We start from the raw sequence: 21,069 nt of genomic DNA, 5'->3' as shown, positions 1-21,069 counted from the left end.
TGCTTAAAGGTTTGGGGTATATTTATCAGTTTATAAAAATATATATTCCAGCATGGATAAAAGAGCAGACTCTGTAGCACTGAATATCTGGTCCAGCAACAATGCTTTCATTTGCAAGCTTCATGCAGGAATGGGTCACAGCAGGCATGTTGGCCTTAAAAAATTGTCCAGGAGGAGTAATAGTTTAAAGTGAGTCAAGAGCCCTCTAGGGTCTTTCTCCCATGTGTAATAATCTTCTTCGAATCCTGAAGTTTAAGGGAGAAATTTGTCAGTAGCTCCATCTGAGGGAGAGGACTGGATATTAAAACACCTCTTGTTCTGTGATGTTCCCTCTACATCTGAATAATTTGGCTAGATTTTAACTGGGATTAATTGAACATCACATGCCTAACTCATCAAATAAATACCACGGAGTTCACATTCTATGTACAATGTGGCCAGTATGCACTGCTAGGGATTGTCACATAGACATATGACAGCCTAAATAGGATTAAGCAGAAATTGAATCCTTTTCTTTTCCCCCCCTCACTTCATTAATGCACAGTGGGAGAACTAGTCACAGTAGCAGCATCCCTCAGCATCTGGGCCAGCACTTTCTGTGAAAGGCAATGACCATGATCATTTCCCTGAGGGAAAATGGTTGCATTTTGCACCAACATTGATCTGCCCCCTGATGACGTGTAGATAGAAGTGAGCAAGTGTTTGCTTTCAAAATTCCTGATCTTTTGCTACACCAGAGCACAAATGCTTCCTTCTTGAAAACAAACCGTAGACATTGGTATTTTCTGAGGAAATTTCCCACAGCTAGATAAATATGTGGCACTCTACAGAGCACTAGGATGTGCCAACAGTTCTCATAAACCTTCTGGGTTTAGCACGTTGGTGTCACTCAACACCTATCCCAAGAAAATAATTTCAGCATTTGGGGCTCATTATTTGTTTACCAAACTGAAATGGGGATCTTTGGGAACTGGTACTTTCTTAAGTGAGTGGAATTTGAGCGATGGAAGATCTGATGAGTTAGCTCCTGGGCCAACAAAACAAGGTTTGTCAAATAGTTTAGAAGAATTTTAGCAATGCCCGGGAACCTGGATGAAGGCCAGGGCTTAACAGAGCCAGTTGATCTTCCTATTTGACTTGTCAGATTTTGAGCAAGCAAAAAACTGTTGAGAAACAATCTTGTGAAAATTTGGCCTTTTTTTCAGAGACATGGTGGGAAAGTTTTGAGAAGTTGGTCTGTGTGCTCTAAACATTGGCAAGTGTCATGCTGATGTGAAAAAGAAAGCCCCCTCACTGGAATTTCTTTAAGTTGTCAACATGCCACCCTAGCAGCTGCCTGTGAAGCTCTTTGGTTAGGCTATTGCTCTGTTTTGCAGTCATTTAGCCCCTGCCCTCTGCCAGTGCAAACTCTTGCTTCTCTCCTATCCCCCCCAAAAAGCCATCTTGCAAGTATTTAGTACTTGCAAGAGCTATGACCCTGGCTGATTCATGCCCTGCTTCTGGCAGTCCTTCTGGCACTGCTGACCCCTCCACTGTTTAAAGAAAAAAAAAAAAAAAAAAAAAAAAAAAAAAAAAAAAAGCTGGAGATATTCGTGTGAATTAGAGAGAAAAGAATGCAAAATATAGGAACTGTGAATGTCAAGGTTGAAAATTGTCCCTAAAGCACCCGTGGTGGAGACAAGTGAAAGGAAATGAAAGCCTTATGTGTAGAATTTCTCAAACAGTTTTTGTTATAACTGCTTTCTAGTGCATGTGTAACAAAAGAAATGTGCTTGCACATTGAGCTTTGAAGGAATTTCAAAGGAGCTTGTGAGATGAGGTGTTAAGACACCCTTGAGGAAAATGAACAATTGAGCATCTAACTTTTAGAGGCTCCATTGAAAATCCTAGTCCTGTGGTCCGGACTATACACTTCAATTAAATCCATATTTGGGGGAAAAAAAAATGTGATTTATGTGTGTTGGAATCTGTGACACGTTCTAATTTGCAATGTTTTTTTGCTTCTTTTTTTTTTTGTGTGTGTGTGTTTTTTGCACCTTCCCTTCTTTTAGAGGCCATGCCCCCACTGGGAAACCTAACTGTCTCTGATATTAACCCTTACGGGTTCACAGTGTCGTGGATGGCATCGGAGAATGCCTTTGACAGCTTTCTTGTAGTCGTGGTGGATTCTGGCAAGCTGCTGGACCCACAGGAGTTCCTCCTTACGGGAGCCCAGCGGCAACTGAAGCTTAAAGGCCTTATTACTGGCATTGGCTATGAGGTTATGCTTTATGGTTTTGCCAAGGGGCACCAAACAAAGCCCCTAAGCACTGTGGCCATTACAGGTATTTTAATGCGAATGAATTGTTCTCTCCCACCCTATCTTTCTTGCTTTTCTTCTCACATGGAAGATGTTTTATGCGGTCCATTTGCAAAACAAACCTTGGCTTTTGCATCCTTTTTTGCATCGTGGTTACACATAACTCCTTGTGATTGATAGGGTCACCAATGAAATTCCATTCCTTTTAACTTGACGTTTCCTTTTTGTCTTTGTGAGGGATCCTGTAGAGACGCATGACGTGGGTTGAGGGGTGAAAATTTCTGCTATGTTCATGCAGGTACTTCTAACTGGAGTCTTTTGAGACAGCTAGCTGCATGTGGGAGCTCATCTTGTTAACAGCTGCTGGGCACGTCAGCATTCCCCAACTTGCCAACTGTCAGGATCTTCAGGAGGAAAGTCATATTGGTTTTCCTGCCTATGGCCTCATTTCTTTCACTCTGTCTGTGGGTTTCACACACAGACAATCGAGTGTGATCACTGCCAACTGTAAAGATGGCATTTTGCTCTCCACAAAACCTTAGCTCATGTTCTCAGCCTCATCATAGCTGCTGTTTTCCAGCAGCATTTGAATTTTCTTGAAAAGGCATTGCAGACCGATTCTCTAGCCCTATTACCATCAAGTCTCATCTGCATGTTACTGATTATGCAGCAGTAAAGCTGGGGATTACCTGATTGGAGCTTCACAAAAAAATAAATAGGAACATCTTGTGGAAGATAGAATTGCATTAGAGATGCTGTAAGACAGTAACCACTCCGGCAGCATTTCTGTAGGTGGTGATGCTTGACCATACTGAGCTGAAGATGTGCTGTAGTTATTTAATGTCTTACAGCTCGTGGGATCCTCTTGAGTGGGTTTGTTTGCTAAAGACAGTAGGTCTTGCACTTGGGATTTAAGTGTGCTAAGGAATATGAATTTTCATGATTCCCCATTGCTGCTTCAGCCTGTTTTTATTATCAAAGTGAAGGATTCATCTGTTCAGAGGTATCACAGAGGCCAGAAATGCATGGAATAAGGGTTTTGCATGAAGGAAAAGACTCTTTCAAGCAGCTTTTGTGTTGTCCTCCTAACAGACAGAGACCTGACAGTATTACAGGCATGCCTATAGATCTATAACAAAAGCCTGATTTTATCCTACGTGAAGTTTTCACATATGATGGGTAATGCAATGAAAAGCAAGGGACAAATGCACTTTGAACTTACTATTAGCATGTGTAATTTTGCATGGCAGAGGCAAATGGTGTATTTCCATGTAGTGGATATGCTGTTGAAGACTGAACTGTTTGAATGCACCCAAACACGCTCACATACATCTTCAGTATTTGTAAAATGCTAATGTTCTTTTCTTTTTTCTTTTTTTTTTTTTTTTTTTTTCACTAGCCAGCAGATTGTTTCCCTTTCTTTGAACTGTGGTTGGATTCTTGCAGTATGCTATATCCAGACCTCATGCAGGTCACTAATGAACTGATTAAAACAATCGCTTTCTTTTCCCCTACTGCTATCTTCTCCTTTTTTAGAAGCAGAACCCGAGGTCGACAACCTTCTGGTTTCAGATGCTACTCCAGACGGCTTCCGTCTGTCCTGGACTGCGGATGATGGGGTTTTCGACAGTTTTGTTCTAAGAATCAGGGATACCAAAAGGAAATCTGATCCACTGGAACTAATAGTACCAGGCCATGAGCGCACCCACGATATAACAGGGCTGAAAGAGGGTACTGAGTATGAAATTGAGCTCTATGGAGTTAGCAGTGGACGGCGTTCCCAACCCATAAATTCAGTAGCAACCACAGGTATTGTCTTTACAGTAGGAAAAGTATAATCTGTTTGTGCCTGTTTGTTTTAACATTTCTCCTTTTCCTAGCCAATTTGAGCTGTTACCGAGGTCTTCGAACTGTCTCCTGCATGTCATTTATGAGTTTCTTTTTTCATGATGTAGTTATTTATAGTGAATCATGTAGTGTATTGATGTAGTTATTTATAGTGAATCGTCTCAGATTCCTTAGCTTCATCAGTGCCTATTTAATATGGTTCACTTAATTACTTCCATGATCTGGAATTAGACAGCAGTCTAGCATTCAAAGTGCTGGCTTTAAGAGCTGGGAAATAATGACTATCAGCCTTTTTCAGTGATTTCACCAGATTAATTGTGTATCTCCTCGATAATTTACCTCCCTATAAAAGAGAGATGACAAAACGAATTTAACAGAGGTATTGAGAAGTTTATTTATGGCTTTATCAGCAAAGGACTAAGCACCATTAACTTAGACTGGTTTTAACAGGAGCAACATGTGTTCAATAATTCAAAATAAACTAGACATTCTTGCAAAATCAAAACTTTGAACTCCCCCAGCAGAAGCTGCTATATGTTGTCATTCTTGTGTGTCAAAAATCCTGGTGTAAATTAGCCTAGATAAAATCATCATGAGGAAAAGATGCAGGGATGACTGCCAATTCATGCTATTTTGTTTAAAAATTCCAAGGCCCTGATTTTCAATTGCAGTATGCCAATTCCACAAAGTCAGAGTTCTTGCCTTTCATAGTCTCACAATTTGTGAGACACGTTGTAAATATAACTGTAAATGTCTAGTATCCTGAAGCTAGCCTAAACTTCTGTTTATGAAAAATCTCTACCAGAACACAGCCTTGTTTTCTCAGTGTCAGGGAGAGGAAGAAATTTTTTTGCTATTTATAACTGGAATATTTTTTCTTATATTGTTTTTGTATGAAAATTTGCAGATACCAGTCATGTAAAAAATTCTTGAGGCTTAGGTTGAATTCCTCAGATTAACTTAAGCAAAAAACTTCAAATTAAGAACCCAAAAAATTGGGTTCTTAATTTGAAGTATTTCATTTTGGCACTTTTGAAGGAAACTTTTCAAATTCTTTTCCATCAATATCATGATTCCATTTTGAAACATAGTTAAATCTTAAAAAAATATATAAAAAATGAGGCAATGCTCTTTGACACAAATCCTCTCTTTGAAAACTTTTGGGCTTGCTGATCTGAAAAAATAATTACTTCAGATCGACCTAATTCAGGGAGGAGGGGGCCAAGAAGAGGACAACTAAGTTCAGCGTGTGAGGAAGCCACCAAAAAAGTGTAAAAGAGGCATGTGCCCAGCTGTAGTAGTATACTGCAGACAGCCCACAGAAAGGACCAACAATAACTCAATATGAAACAACTTGTCCTCAAATAGCATGGCCTCATGACTCACCTCAATGTCTGTGGTGCCAGTTGTTAGAAATGCACATTTCTGACCAGCTCCACTGACTGCCATCACATCCTCTGAATAAGCAGCATGAGCATATACACACTCACCCAGGCCTTTACATGAGGGAGAACATACATCCATCACAAGCTGCCTTTCTCCAGGCTCGTGTGGGTTGTCTCCTAATGGAGAAGGATGTTTAAATTCAATTGCACTTGTTAGCAGCGTGTTCCCATTTTCACTGACTTCCAGGATATTTATGGTAAACCACTAACAGCTATCATTTTCCTTGTGACTACATTCTTATTCAGTTTTTAAGAGAGATTTAGCACATGTCACCTAGTGGCACCAATAGCCCCAAAGATGTTTTTCAGCTATAAATAGCCCATGGATAATTGATAGTAAAGTCGGAGCCACAAAAATCCAGCTAAATAACTCAGACTGCATGTTACCACATTGGGCAGCCAGGGCCACCAAGGCATCTAACTAGTTTCTTATTTAGGAGTTGGTTATTTAGATAAACACGTGTATATTTATAGCATTTCCAGTTTGCTGGCAAGGAAACATTTGCTGCCTCTGAGTGGGTAGCTCAGACAGACTCGTAAGCAGCCTTGCTTTATTCTAGCCTGCGTACAATATATGAGCGAGCAAGGAATAAATTAGAAAGTCTTGAGCTTTAGTAGAGGAAACAGTAAAATCACAGTAGGAACAAAGACGGCTAGCAAACAGACCAGCAAACCTAAACCAAACATTACCGTAGAAATGAAGTCAGGAAAATAATCTGTATTGAAACTCCTTCTCTGTATTTATCGCTCACAGTTCTCCCTTCTTCCCTACATGGGCACACAGCCTTCTATACACAAACACAGCCGCCAGAGACAGATCTGCAGTTGGTATAAATGAGTGCAGTTGAAGCTGTCTGGTTTGAGCATCACTGAGCTATCCTTTCTGAGGGTCCGACCTCTTATCCTCGTGTGTTAAACCATCCAGCTGCTGCGAGCAGGGAGAAGGAGGAAAAACCTCACAGTGTTCACCGTTAGGTGCCTTGTCCTCCTCTAGGGTTTCGTTCCTTTTCTCTTTTAAGAATTCAGCCAGGGGGGCGATGCAGTGACAGCCACGGGCTTTCAGTGAGGAGGGAGCCGGGCAGGACTGGGATTTGTCAGGCTCTCCGTTTAGCTGTGTTGGTTCTGCAGCTGGTGGCTCAGCGCCTGGCTGATCTCCCTGGCTCCCATCACACCAGGGGCATGGTGTGAAACTGCTGTGCATGGGAGCTGACGATGAAGTCCTGTTTTCCTCCAGCCAACACCAACAGTTCTTCCTCCATAACAGGTGGCATTTACTTGTACATACAAGTGAAGAGCAGTAATTCCCCCCTCCCCAACTGCTGCTGATAACATTGTTAAAAGTTATCCTGTTTGGGGTGATGATGGTACCCACTCTCTGCATTTGTCTGTCATTTTACTTTCATCAATTCTAGTGTGATAGAAAACATACATCACAAAATCAGAGCAGTGTGAGGCAGCATTGTACAGACCAGCAGTGCCTAATCGAGTTGGCACCAGAAAGTTTGCCCACTGCTGCTCTCAGAGGAGGTCTGTGTCTCTTGGAAATTCATCTATATAATGTCTGTTGAAATGCAATTCAGCCATCAGCAGGGGACCACGATATGGCCATGTGCCACTTAATATCCTTGGTAGGAAGTGTGGGTCTCATGCTGCTACTTTCCCCTTCTTCTAATGATGTTTTGCCACGCTGTGATGGCATTTTTCATCTGAGAGGCTCCCCAAACACTTCACATGATCTATTTACATGATAAATGTAGTCTGATGCTTCCTGTTGCTTGAAGAAAGACAGTGGTCTGTTAATGAGGAAAGAACTTTTTTAGAAGAAAAAAAAAAAAATAGGGCAAGAACTCAGGTTTGATGGATTTTCCAACAACCTCACAGAAGGTCCTCAGTCTCTCATAGAGGGATGAGGGATGGTGCTGGAGGATAATGCTAATCATTTGTATCTGTCCAACAGCTGTGCTGAGCTTTTCGTGAGTGACAAGACAGAAGCTTTATTATGCCTGCTTAATTTTGGCTTTCAGGTAGCCCAAGAAGATTGATTCATTTGCTGCTTCTTCATTTCCCTGCGCTCAAAGGAACTGCTCCGTTACCTGCCTGGGACTCATTCCAGGACCAATGCTTACTCGGATTGTCCTATATGCTTTGTCTGTCACATTTGCTCCCAGAAAAGTAGTTGGAGTAGTGGGAATGTTGGACTCTCACATAGCCAAGGCTCTTTGTATACTGTTCTTTGTTACATGGCAGTTTACCTGGTGCAGAAAACATGCATGAAGCTTGTGCCTACAGAAGTATGCACAGCAGAGTTCAGGTGGGATGGATTAGGTACTTGATTTTCTGGGCAAGGCTGAAGTCTGTGAGTGTGTTAAAACCCCAAATGCTGGTCCAAAGAGAGCTGTGCTCTCCAGAGTCATCACTAGCAATTTTCATCAGTAACTAAGGGCACCTACACCATAGAGTATGATCAGTGTGATTTTAGCTTCTTTCTTTTTCACAGGTTTTCTTTATTTATGGTTGTTTCTTTCACACTGTAGCTAAACCAGTAGCAACTTTGGGTGCCATGCAGCTTTACTAACCCCACCTTGCTTTCTTCATTATCTTTAGTTCTTTATCTTTATTTCTTTGGCTTTTCCACATGAGCAAAGCCCTCTAAGCCCAAAATGTCTTGTGAACTCCGGAGAAATAATTTACATTTCTCTTGAGAGCTTTGAGAGCTCTGTTGTTTTTCTTTCCTTGACTTTCACTTGATTTACTGCATTGCTGCTAGATCTTTGGGGACACATGGAACAAACAGCCCTCTCTGACTTCTTTCCTGCAGACACGTTCTTTCCAAGCTATTTCAAGCACAGTCACTTGTGGACTTCATTTGTCCCCCTTCCCCTGCCCACAGCCTGTTTCCACCACTCTTAATGTGGTTCATGTTTGGTATCTGTCCCCTTTCTGCTAATGCCCTACTATGTGTGGCTGTTTGTTCCTTTTAACAAATGTCAGGGTTGTTTTGGTTACAGTCAAAAAAGCAAACTGGAAGTGAGATGCTCAATGTAAACTTTGAAGGGTTAGGTCTCGACCATGTCCTTCCAGAAGCCCTTTCAATTTGTGTTTTCAGTAGCTTAATTAAGCCTTAAAGTAGAATGTTTCAGATTGTGATATGTTGGCTGGCATCTTAAAATTGGGCCATTTGGGCAAAAATTGTTAGGCTTTGTTTGCAAAGCAAAACAACCAGGTCATCCTAATGAATCTGTCCCAGCTTGCTGATCTTATTTACGTAGGCAAACCTAGTGCTCAGGTTTATACTGGGTGAGGCTGGGCTGTATGACAAAGAGCTGCAGTGAACTACAAGTGCCTTTCTGGTGATGGGTGTACCTAGGAAACATCATGGTCTCAAACAGAGATTCCAAGAAGCAAATCCAATGTTCTGGTGTTAAGCAAACAGAAGTTACAGGCAGTCAGTGCTTGAGAGGATGAACCCTTGATGCACTCAGACAACTGAGTCCAGGTCTCTTTTAGGCATCCTGTGGTAGAAACCTTATGCTGAAGAAGAGGCATTGCTAAGCGTTGCTGTTGCCATGTGTCACAGCTAGGGCTCTGAGACTCTGTGGAAACTGGGGTAGAAAAAATGATAAGTACAATGACTCTGGGTAATAGCATAATATTCCTGTAAGTATTGCTCCATAATTTTCTGTAACACTGAAAAATCTCTGTTACTTTTGTGAACATGATTTGTCGATAGATGTCTAGGGTATTTTGAAGCTATGCACTGCTGTATTGTTACCGAAAAAGGCAAATTTAGACCAAGTAGGCTACATGATAAAACCATTAACTGTTTGCTACTCCCTGGATTCATGTTGTTTTGTGCAGAGAGTATTGGTAGCATCAGCTCTTGGGATACAGGAACAAATCACTGTTAGAGCACTAATAACTGATAAACAAATTATTTATCTTTTCTTTCTATGTGGTGTGTCTGTCCTCTCTTCTCCACTGACAGTTGTTGGATCTCCCAAGGGAATCTCATTCTCTGACATCACAGAAAACTCTGCTACAGTCAGCTGGATAGCCCCGCGCACCCGCGTGGACAGCTACAGGATCTCCTACGTCCCTGTCACAGGAGGTAAGTGTGGGAATGGACATGGCAAAGGAGAGAGAAGAAAGGTTTTGTTGCACTGATATCCAACTCTCAGTGCATAGGAATCTTGTCCCAAGGACAAGACTTGTAAGGGAGCTCACAGCTAGATGCTGGAATTGTTGTGCCCCTCATCAGGCAACATTCACAAAACACTCTGCCTCCTAAATAAGGATATATTCCAAAACTGCCTTGTTATTTTGTAGGCACTTTATGAGCAAAAGATGGCCCTCAGAAAAAATAATCATAATCCATGGTTGTAATACTTTTCAAAGGTAGTGATTTTTCTTAGTGCTCCCCAGTGTTATTTCACTGCATCTATTATATCCCTGTTTTAGTGTTCAGTTTAAAAAACTTCCTATACTTAAGCAAATTTTTAGCATAACTTAGGGACATCTCTGAAAGGAAGCAACTAAAAAGCAAACACTACAGACATCAGGACCATAAAGAAATGCTGTTGAATAAGACAGGTAAAGATATAGGCCTCTGGATAATGTCGTATGTAAGCACGTGTGCAGCATTAAATACATAATGATACCACAAAAAAAATCTTCAGAGAAATCTACAGTCATAAAAATAGGCACTTGCCTAAGTGTTTTGCTGGAATAAACCCAGAATTTGAAATAGGCATCTGTCCTAAGTCTTCACAACTTGAAATGATATAAGATACATCTTTATTAGAAAGGAGATGGGTGAAAGAAAAAGTTTGTCTCTGTTCATCTCCTACAAGAAACAAAGCAGATCTAAACTAGCAAGTCCTGTCCTCACAGGTTTATGAACTGGTATGTAGACAGTACTGTGTTTTCAAAATAAATTATGTTACTTTTCTGAACAGAACTACTGTGTTTTTTTTTTTTCTTACTGTTGACATTCCACTAGTTAAAAACAGAAAACAGTGTCTTAGATTCAGATGTCATGGCCACAATATGTTTTCCCAAGGCTGCTCCTTGACATCAGTGATTGCAGTTTGCTGGCGAAAAATTCATCTCGTTCTGTACATACAAGTACATCCATGTTGGTCACAATGTGTTTAACTTGAAACACATGCTTCAAACATTTACTGGAGAACTGCAATTAATCCCTTGCACTTGTATTCATCATAGGTACTCCCAATGTTGTTACAGTCGATGGAAGTAAGACAAGGACCAAGTTGGTGAAGTTAGTCCCAGGTGTAGACTATAATGTTAATATCATCTCTGTGAAAGGCTTTGAAGAAAGTGAACCCATCTCTGGAATTCTGAAAACAGGTAATATATGAAGAAGAAATAGCAGGTTTTCAAATACATTCTCTGTGCCATAGGATAGACTTAAGAAATGGAGCTGAAGACCCACTGAGATCCCACTTTTGCCATCTACACAAACTGTAGGACTTTTTTCTTATCTACTCTCCCTTTGTGTCTGTATTAAAAATGAGTGGAGACATTGTAAGTTTCATCAGGCTTCCATTCTGCTAAAGCTGAACTGACTTTCCTTGTGACAGGGACACTTCATGGGTTCACAGTCCTAATACATCAGAAAACAACAGAAGTTTAATTAATCCTATTTTGCAGATGTGGGAAAACAGAACAGCTGAGCAGTTCAGCCCAGCTTCTGTTGTGTGTTCTCCATATCTCTCAAGTTCCAGACAGTGTCCTAAATGCAAAAACTCTAACTTCTTCAATCTATCTTTAAATATCCCTATGGAAAATAAGGTTCCACTATGGTCCTGTTTTTGCCACCTTGAAGTCTTGTTCATTCATTCTTTTTTGGAGTCTGACAAGTGTTCAGAGAACTGTGGCAAGGACAAGATGATGCATATTGGATAATAAAGTGAAATTCATAGCAAATTTATAGCCAATTTATAGCCTATTCCAGCTGTACCGAGGGCAGGTATCTCTCCCAGTGCAGGAGCATAAAACTAGGTACAAAACAAAGTCCCATGATGAAGCAAGGTAGGATGTTTGGGGAATTTGGATGGTTAGCTGGCTGTTTGGTTTATTTTTAAACATGGAGGGCAAACTGGTGGAAGGTCATGGTGGCTATCAATTGCTGTCACGATGGTTATTTTTCCCAAGCTCTGTGTCATGATTTTGCTCCAAAAAGCAGTCCAGACCTGAGGGTGCCTAGAGAAATATGTCAGCTCTGTCAAAGCTAATAAGATTGATATCAAGACTGATCTGAGAATGTAGTTAGTTATATCTGTTCCCAGCATTTAATCTTTTCATGCATTGACCTCCCTTTCCAGTAGACACATTTGGTGTCTGTTAATAGGCACTGACGTCTCTGCTACAGAGCTGCACTGTTCCAAAGGGAATCATAAAAGCTTCTGCATCAAGCAGAAATGTTTGCACGTTTTACATCATATAGTTCCAACACAGAATTGCCCAGAGCTGAGAGTATTTGTCAAATCCTTTCAGCCTGCTATCCTCTTTCTTTCAGCGCTGGACAGCCCATCAGGACTAGTGGTGGTGAACATTACAGACTCGGAGGCTCTGGCAACCTGGCAGCCAGCAATTGCTGCTGTGGATAACTACGTTATCTCCTATGCTTCTGAGGATGGTAAGAAGAGTTAGTGATGGGTCAGGGAGCTGACAGTGTTACAGCTCTCAAGAGATGCTCAGAAATGGGTGCAGCAATGTGGTTCCAGGAAGATAGGCTCAAGGGGGAAGGGGAGCAGGGCTGTTACTTGATGGAGAAGCCTTGCTTGAAGCATTTCAAATAACATAATTTTAGTTATGCATTCCTAATTCAGCCATGAACAAAGGTAACCAATCTTCTTGAAAAGAAAACATGGTGTTATAATTCATATGAACACTAGAGAGTGCTAATACTTTTAGAGAAAGGTTTCTTCTGTTAATTCAGATTCAGCAAAGGTGTGAGCAGGGAGACAAGCTCTGAGTTTTCACTGTTTTGCACTTGGTTCCCAGCTGGTAACAAAACGATCACTGAGTGAAGCGTGGAGTTGAGCACATAATGACGTGTCTGAATAATACCGGGTTCTCTTCTGTGTTTTTGTTTTTTTTTTTCCTAGAGCCAGAAGTTACTCAGATGGTATCAGGAAACACTGTGGAGTATGACCTAAATGGCCTTCGACCTGCAACTGAGTATACACTGAGCGTCCATGCAGTGAAGGACACACAAAAAAGCGAGACCCTCTCCACCCAGTTCACTACAGGTGCTGTCTCCCACCTCACTGCAGGGAGAGGGGGAGGGCTGTATCTCCCCCAGTCCTACCAGGCCTACTTTTCTCTACTACCATAAAGTCAGCCAGCATGTCGATAATTTTTTACTAGACACCTGAATTTTGATAGCATTTTCAGGAGATTTTTCCTACTACAAAGCTGGTGTGGCTGGCCCAGGAGGTGGTTTTCTGTCACCAGTTCTACAGATTCTCACAATAGCAGTAGCTGCATCTTTGAGGGGTAATATTGGGGTACCAGTGCTGAATGTATCCAGTTGGTTACATCCTTATGACTCATGAACATCAAGGAAATCGTGCACTTTCTCATTTTCCTGAGCATAGAAAGTTATTTGACTTGTCCCAGGGAGTTTACTAGAAAGCCAAGAGCAAATTCAGTTATAATTATGGTGGAGAAGGGAGTCTGTAGCAAGACCGACTGTGAAAGGTTTGCCTGTTCAAAAGAGGCATCATAGGAACCAAAGTTTTTTTCCTGGGAATATGGAAATACTGATCTGTCTTCTTGTGTGAAATACTGAAAGGCATGGTTTTGTTTCAAAAGACATTTCAATGCAGCTGCTTATAAACCAACATACCTGAGACAAGCCAATTTTTTAACTTAAATTAAGTAAATACCTGTATTTTAAAACTTCCAGAGGGGAAAGTATTTTTAAATCACAAAATTAAAAGTTGGTTTTTTTTTTTTTTATGTCAAATTTCTTCAGAGGGAAACCTTGTTTTCCTGGCCTGTTTTAATACCCCGCTCATAAGACAGCCTCTCTACTAAGCTCTGAATCAACGTGATTGTAATTAGTCTACTGTCTCCTTCAGGAATGGATGCTCCAAGAGATTTAAGTGCTACCGAGGTTCAGTCAGAAACAGCTGTGATAACTTGGAGGCCTCCACGTGCTCCTGTCACTGGTTATCTCCTGATCTACGAGTCCATTGATGGCAAAGTCAAGGTATAGCATTTACATCCACACCAGAAGGTCTGTGCCTCAGTACTAGGCAGTAGAGATGCTCAGAAGTGCCCAGCACTGGTTACCTAAGCACATGCCTTAAGAGAAACGTGGTAAAATACTATGTACTTTTTACAGTGCTAGCTTGAACATGAATGGATTTAAAACGTGTTAAAGTACTTTCTTAAATTATATCCTGAAACAGAAGCTTATTTGCAGCCTGAATTTTGATGATCATCTCTCAGCAATAAGGATAAAGGCACATGCAGCTATTTTCTCTTATTCCAAACCTGTGTCATGGAGCAAACTCACAACCCCATAGAATGGGATTGCCTTTTCCTAACACAAGAGAACCCAGCCTTGTGTGCGTGAGGTGCCTAAAGCCTTTGGAAATGCCTCTTGCTCTCTAATAATTTTATTTAGTTCCTACATGACTAGTTTAAACTAGATGCTTAAACTTGTATGAAGTAATTCCTAGCAAAAATGACAGATGACTTTGAATGGCCAGCCTGGGATGTTAGAAAGGGATTTTCAGGAAAACAGATTACTTGAGCACACTGAAAATCAGTCCTTTATGGTTGCAAAGAAAAAACTTTTGAGGACTAGAGGCTGATATTTCCAGGCTTGTCCTAAAGGGTGTTCCTACCTATTTTTTTATGAGTTTCACAGAGACGTGTATATAATATGAACATTCAAGGTATGTAAACATTTATGTTGACCTGTTTTTAAACCACACAACTTACACACTATGACATTTAACATTCATTTCCAGACAGCTTTTCTAAATAATGTTATCATGACAAAAATCTTTGAGAAATACACATTTTGTATTAAATAATTTAAATGGTTAAAATATCATAACTACCACAAATAATCTGACAAACTAAAATATGTTGCAAGTCCACTTCTAATTTTCTTACTGAGGTTTCCCTGTATTATTTATCCCATAGGAAGTCATCCTAGACCCTGAGACAACTTCCTACACCCTGGCAGAGCTGAGTCCATCTACCCAGTACACGGTAAAACTCCAGGCACTGAACAGATCCCTGAAGAGCAGAACAATCCAGACTATTTTCACCACAAGTAAGGACGTTAGAGTGTGTAAGCAGCCAAAAGTGCAAAAGTCCCTGTTCTCCCTAAGTCTTTGTGCCATCTGCTTCCCCCAAACTGGCAGGTTGAAATTTACATCCATATCATCTCTACAGTCCTCTTTCTGATGAAACATCCTGCTTTTCCCATGTAAAATGCTAAAAGGGACATTACTTTTTAAAATCCAGACAGACACCCTGATTTATCTCTGTATTGATGTGCAGCAATCTGTTAAAACAAATCCACATTTTAGGTTGAAATGAGGCAAAACACATGCACAGACATAAAAATCAGTTCAGCAGTCCTCAGAGCAGAATTTCTGGACAGGTTTTTCTCCTCGCTCTGAGATCAGTTTTCACATGGTGATGCTGGCATGTCTGTTCCAACTCTAAAGGGACAGCTCTCCAGCAAGCTGAGTGCCAGAATAGATTGGGTTCTCTGAAGGTCACTTCATAGTTGACATATCTGTCCGTCACTGGTCTCATGGACACATCTTTTGATGGCAAGGAAAATAAAATGTTGCTCAGTATTAACTGTGAAAGCCTTGCCTGTTGTTTGTCTCTCTTTTCACGGCTTTTAGCCTTTCAGACCTAGCAGGCCCTTAGGCTGGTTCCATTGCTCCTTCTACCCTTACACAAACTTTAGCCCAAGGACTCACAAAAGTGCTCATAAAAGTCACATTGCCCCGAGTCTGCTCACAGTCAGCCTTTGTGTAAAACAGGGTGAATACCACCAACAGGCTGGGATCTGCAACCAAAAATAGAATTAAATCTGCGTGTATTTAAGTGACATTTGGCAAATTGACCATAAACAGGGACTGAATGAGGTTCCTTGCCCCAGGCAAATGCAGCATCAGCCTTGTCCAGACAGATGCTCGAGTCTGGGCTTTACATTAAATGTATGGTTAGTTTAAGTGAGAGGGAAACACTGAAGGAGGGAGGGAAACACTCCCTGCAGAGAGCTGCTTCTCCCCACATCCCAAAGCTGTTGCTAATTCTTGGTAGCCAAGGCACAGACAGTGAAGTGCTGCACACTGGAAGGGGAGCAGCAACTGCTAAAACCTCTCTGATGGACATACCAAGAACATCACTTAATTAATTAGACCATTGGCTACAAAAGTTAATGGACAAAATGGATTTAAAAAGAAAAAAAGTTTTTTGGAGTTAGAAATTGCCCTGGCTGTGACAATACTATTAATTATCAGGAAAAAGTGCTTGGTGACATTTCCTTGTAGTTTCAAGCTTTATTGTTGCTTTTGTTTATTAAAATGTTGGTCTTATAGTATTTAATACTGTATTTGCTAGCAAAACAAAGCCCAATTTATTTATTTTTAGTTGTAGTTCTGCTTTTCCATTTCCACCTTCCTTCTCTGTCACATAAGCAAAGATTGGTAGGTTTGATTTTACCCAAAAGGTGCTGTAAACATAGGGCATGCCATTCAAGTATTTAGCTGGCAGATATACTCCCATCATAGCAGGGAGTACTTATTTGGCTTTCACAATTCTTCCAAAAGCATAGACAGATGTGTAAAAGCTTACTCCAAAGAAAAATATACATCATCTGGTGTTTAACTGAAAGTTTTTTGTGTGGGGGCTAGTAATTGCAAGCCAGTTCCTGAGCTCTGTACCTGGCCATGCCATTGACCCACCACAGATTTTCATGAGTCATTTAAGTTCAGCAGGTTTGTTGTAATTGCTGATTTCTTAAGGACTGTTTTGTCTTTTCTTTTTCATGCAGCTGGTCTTCTCTATCCTTACCCTAAAGACTGCTCCCAGGCTCTCCTGAATGGAGAAGTAGCCTCTGGGCTCTACACAATTTATCTGAATGGGGACAGGACCCAGCCTCTGCAAGTCTTCTGTGACATGGCCGAAGATGGGGGTGGATGGATTGTGAGTAAGGGGGAGGGAGCCCATGCCACCTTTGCATTCATCTGCCTGTGCCAAGAGCAGGGGTAGCAGATCCCATCTCTGTGTTCCTACAGTGTCACTCACAGAGCAATGTTATCAGAATAGAGCTGACTTGTCTATAAATTTGGCAAATTTTATCACAGATAGGACACCTAGGTGCCTAGAAGTGAGGTTGTTAGCTCTCCGTAGCTGGAGGAGGGACAGATGTCTCCAGGGAATGGGTCATCTCAGTGTTCTCAGCACTTAGAAAGGCATGAATTGCTGCCCCCAAACCCTGATGTCTCTTCACTGGATGGACAGGGAGCTGAAATGACCATCTTTAATAACTTTTAAATAGTTAATAGGTGAGACAAGGGTGGACTCACTCAATTTAGATGGGAGAGTAAATGACATTAAAGCAGAGGCGCCCTCTTTACAACACGGGGAACCAGGTCAGAGAAAGCATTTGTTCAGCAGCCACACGACATGGTGGCTGGCCAGGATTCCCAGGCTGTTACAGAGGCTGTGTCCCACCCAGACAACAAATGAATGGCAACAAAAATGCCAGCTGTCTGTGCTGGCATCCTCAAATATGAACGTGACAGAGGGACCCAGGGCAGGGAAAAGAAAAAGGAGCTGGAGAAATGCATGGGTAGAAGGCGGGGATGTCGAAAGTCTTGGCTGAAAAATACAGAGCTGTGTGGGGCCATTAAAAAAGGAGAGAAAAGAAACTAAAAGACCACATCACATGGGGTATCCTGGGAACACGGTAGAGAAGACTTACCTAAAAAATACAAAGAATGTTAACCTGACTTGGAACAATTGCGGTGAGACTGCTGCTTTGAGTGATAGGGGTGCCAAGCTCTGCATTTGTAGAAGCTATGTTGCTGGTGTCCCTTCCGTCAAAGGCAGTTTGGCAACAACATTTGCATGCTGTGGTTATAGGTATTCCTGAGGCGCCAAAATGGAAAGGAAGATTTCTACAAGAACTGGAAGAGTTATGCGGCTGGCTTTGGCGATCCTAAGGATGAATTCTGGATAGGTAAGTGGCAAGAATTTATCTTATTCTAAAAATAAAACACAGAGCCCAAAAGTCTAGGAGACACTTGGAAGCCTCCATTCAGTTGGCAAGAGTATTTGTAAAGGAGAACATAGTCCAGGCAAAGGAGACTCGGCACAGCATGCTGCAGGGCAGACAGATTGCCAGGTCCAGCCCTTCAGTTGCAGTTCATGAATGTCACACTTGGGTCACTGAATGTACCAAACCAATGCCCAGTGGTACTCTGTAAGAAGTCAGAAAGTAACCTGAGAAGCAACTGCAAACTTGCTGTACTCCCAGGGTGTTCCCAACAAGAGACCATGACCCGACAAAGTAAAGTGGGGTAAATAGAAGTAAAAAGCAAATGTTCAAAGATTGCACTACATTTTATTTGCTCACAGATGAAAGATAATCACACAGCACCAGCTTTGATTACATCTCTCTAAGGGCTTCATGCTGCTGTGATTTGAAGGGCTGAGAAGGTCTCTAAATCTGCCTGTTTCTCTTTGGTTTTGCACCAACATTACCATAAAACTGAAATAGCTCACCCTCCCAACCAGTATTGATGTCCTGGTGTATCTACACAGGCCAGTTAAATGCCCTTTATAAGACAAACGTATTGTTCATGTATTCCCACAGGTCTTGAGAACCTCCACAAAATCACTTCTCAGGGCCAGTATGAGCTGCGTGTGGATCTGCGAGACAGAGGCGAGACAGCTTACGCTGTGTACGACAAGTTCAGCGTCGGGGACTCGAAGACCCGGTACCGGCTAAGAGTGGATGGGTACAGCGGCACAGCAGGTAAGCTGAAATATTTTTTGCTTCTGTTCTTCAATTTCCTCCCAGTTGGCTCAAGTTACCGTTGTGTCAATGTTGCAGATGAGCAGCACAGCAGGTACCTCTTTCTTGTATGTCAGGTATTTGAAAATATGAAAATAACAATATCTTTTATATTTCCATTCTAAATCCTCCAGTCATTTAGGTGCCACTTTTTATGGCATACTTATGACAGAATATAAACAAGTATATTAAACAGCCACATATCTCGTTTGGTCAGTGCTTGACTGTCATTTGTACAGCTAATAATAACTTGGCAAAGTCTCATCTTGCCAGTGGAATATGCAGCCAAGTACTGCTATAACATGGTTTCTAATTTGCTGAACAAATTATCTGCCTTTTGTCATACTGGGGCAATGCTTGCAGCCCTTACTGGATCCTCTTCAGTGCTTCAGAGGACTGAGAGAAATCCAGCTCCAGAGAGTGTCTTAAAGGGAAATACTACTGTAAGGTGCAAAAAACAGACCACAAAGATGTGTGTGGACTCTGCTCTGTGACCTTGACATGAACTTTCTGCACAGCTAATAAGGAAGCAGACAAACGTTGATAAGCAGCAGTAGAATTAATGTCTGCTTAGGGCAAACACACTGATGCAGAGCAGTAGTAGCTGCTACAGAGATTAGGATTCAGTCCTACTGCTTCCCATTTTTCAGTGTTTAGGGCTAAGGTTAATGTTACAGTAACACAGATCCTATGGCACATATGCACTGAAGGCTGCTCCCACTGCACCCATCTATAAACCAGTACCCAGGCCTTGGGAATGGGAAGTCAGCTGCAGGCAGACATTTCTCCTTCTGTGCTTCAGGCTAATGAAGATGGGTGTCTTAATTGCAGGGACCAGCTAAGTGTGGTGACTCCTTTGGTTTTTGCCCATGCTTTATGGGGGTCCATTTGGGATCAGTCTGTTCACACTGCCTTCTGCTCAGGGCTGAAGTCCAGCTTCCAACCAGATGTGCAGGAACAGCTCTGTGAATAACCACTGAATGACTTGGGGGTTACAGACCAACTGGAAAAATGTTTGAGCTGCCTTCAACAACAAAAACTGTGTACATCCTTCTGAAGCAAAACAAGTCAATTTTGAAATGACTTAGACACACAGTCCAAATTTTTGTGCAGAATGGTCACTCCCATGTAATCTAAACCACACAAGCCACTGACCTGCTTCTTTCTTTTGTCATCCCCACCTAGGTGACTCCATGACCTACCATAACGGCAGGTCCTTCTCCACCTTTGACAAGGACAATGATTCTGCTATCACCAACTGTGCTTTGTCATACAAGGGTGCATTCTGGTACAAGAACTGTCACCGAGTCAATCTGATGGGCAGATACGGTGACAACAACCACAGTCAGGTGAGTTTGGTGTTTGAAGGCTTCCCTACTGCATGAGAAGAAGGGGAATTGCAATTATGGATCTGTCCAGTGGTTCAGCTAGCCAGAAGCCCACCAACCAAGCCCACACCCCAGACAACAGACAGTTGCTCACAAAACAAAAATTTCTTGTCAGCTGGGGAAATACTGATGGTTTTGTGTCATTTTCCATGGGCGTCTCTAAAGTCTGCAGTCTAATAATCATAGTTTACAATATGTGAAACAAAATGTTCTTCGTGCCATGAAGGCCAGGCAAAGAGTGACAGCTCTGGGGGACAGCTTGTGACTTGGCTTGTACAGGCCATGTGTGCTAGTGGCCCCTGTACTTCCCAAAGTCCCTTTACTTTGTTTTGTCTGTTCCCAAGTTAGAAAACAAGATCTGAAACGCAAGCAGCAAAGGCTGACAGCAGGGTAAGAAATGGATGTGTGACTTCTCATGCTTCATCTTTGTCTTTGCAGGGTGTTAACTGGTTCCACTGGAAGGGCCATGAGTACTCCATCCAGTTCGCAGAGATGAAGCTGAGACCCTCAAGCTTCCGAAATCTGGAAGGAAGACGAAAGCGAGCGTAAAGCCTTGGGGTGGTGAAAGGGCTACAGGCAGGGCAATGGGGGGGAGGGACAGAGAACAGGGGGTGTGGGGGAATCCTCTGGCATCACTGGGGTGGAGGGGTGTGAGGAGCTGGTAGTTGTACCAAAGCATTGATGACCCTTGGCGCAACAGAGGCTTCTGCAGCAGTCCAACCAACAAGCCTTACATGCCCCAGCGTTTCCAGCAGAGCAGCTCCTGCTGCCCACCAGTAATGTCCTTCACGCCAAAGACAGCGATCTCAAGGGTTGTATGTTGTTTTGTTAATTTTTCTTTTCTCAGCCTCTGGGATGAAGTTCTTCCACAGTCTGACTATCTCTTGGGTGGCCCAGGGTAGGGGAGGGAGAACAGCTTTGTATATTGGTAGTTTGTTTTAGAACCAGCCATATTTTTACACACAGAAATGTGTACGATTAATTATCATTATTATTATT

At 41.9% G+C, this 21,069-nt stretch overlaps 1 protein-coding gene across 2 annotated transcripts in view; it reads left to right on the top strand.

Annotated features, from left to right (window-relative positions):
* The window catches only part of TNC (tenascin C), a 73,184-nt gene extending 52,539 nt beyond the window's left edge, over window positions 1-20,645 (top strand). The window contains exons 13-24 of one of the 2 annotated variants that reach the window (XM_084299179.1): window positions 3,836-4,108; window positions 9,578-9,700; window positions 10,816-10,959; window positions 12,131-12,250; window positions 12,723-12,866; window positions 13,701-13,831; window positions 14,779-14,911; window positions 16,655-16,806; window positions 17,749-17,845; window positions 18,482-18,643; window positions 19,868-20,031; window positions 20,509-20,645. In XM_084299179.1, the coding sequence (XP_084155305.1) occupies window positions 3,836-4,108; window positions 9,578-9,700; window positions 10,816-10,959; window positions 12,131-12,250; window positions 12,723-12,866; window positions 13,701-13,831; window positions 14,779-14,911; window positions 16,655-16,806; window positions 17,749-17,845; window positions 18,482-18,643; window positions 19,868-20,031; window positions 20,509-20,619 (1,754 nt within the window). In that variant the 3' untranslated portion in view covers window positions 20,620-20,645. The remainder of the gene's footprint in view (window positions 1-3,835; window positions 4,109-9,577; window positions 9,701-10,815; window positions 10,960-12,130; window positions 12,251-12,722; window positions 12,867-13,700; window positions 13,832-14,778; window positions 14,912-16,654; window positions 16,807-17,748; window positions 17,846-18,481; window positions 18,644-19,867; window positions 20,032-20,508) is intronic. The other variant, XM_084299180.1, reaches the window with a different exon arrangement.
* Window positions 20,646-21,069: the final 424 nt, after the last annotated feature.

Source organism: Netta rufina, assembly GCF_964035555.1.
Source record: "Netta rufina genome assembly, chromosome: 20".
Taxonomy (NCBI): domain Eukaryota; kingdom Metazoa; phylum Chordata; class Aves; order Anseriformes; family Anatidae; genus Netta; species Netta rufina.
Note: the sequence above shows the minus strand (reverse complement) of the source record. Positions and strands in the feature narration are given on the sequence as shown.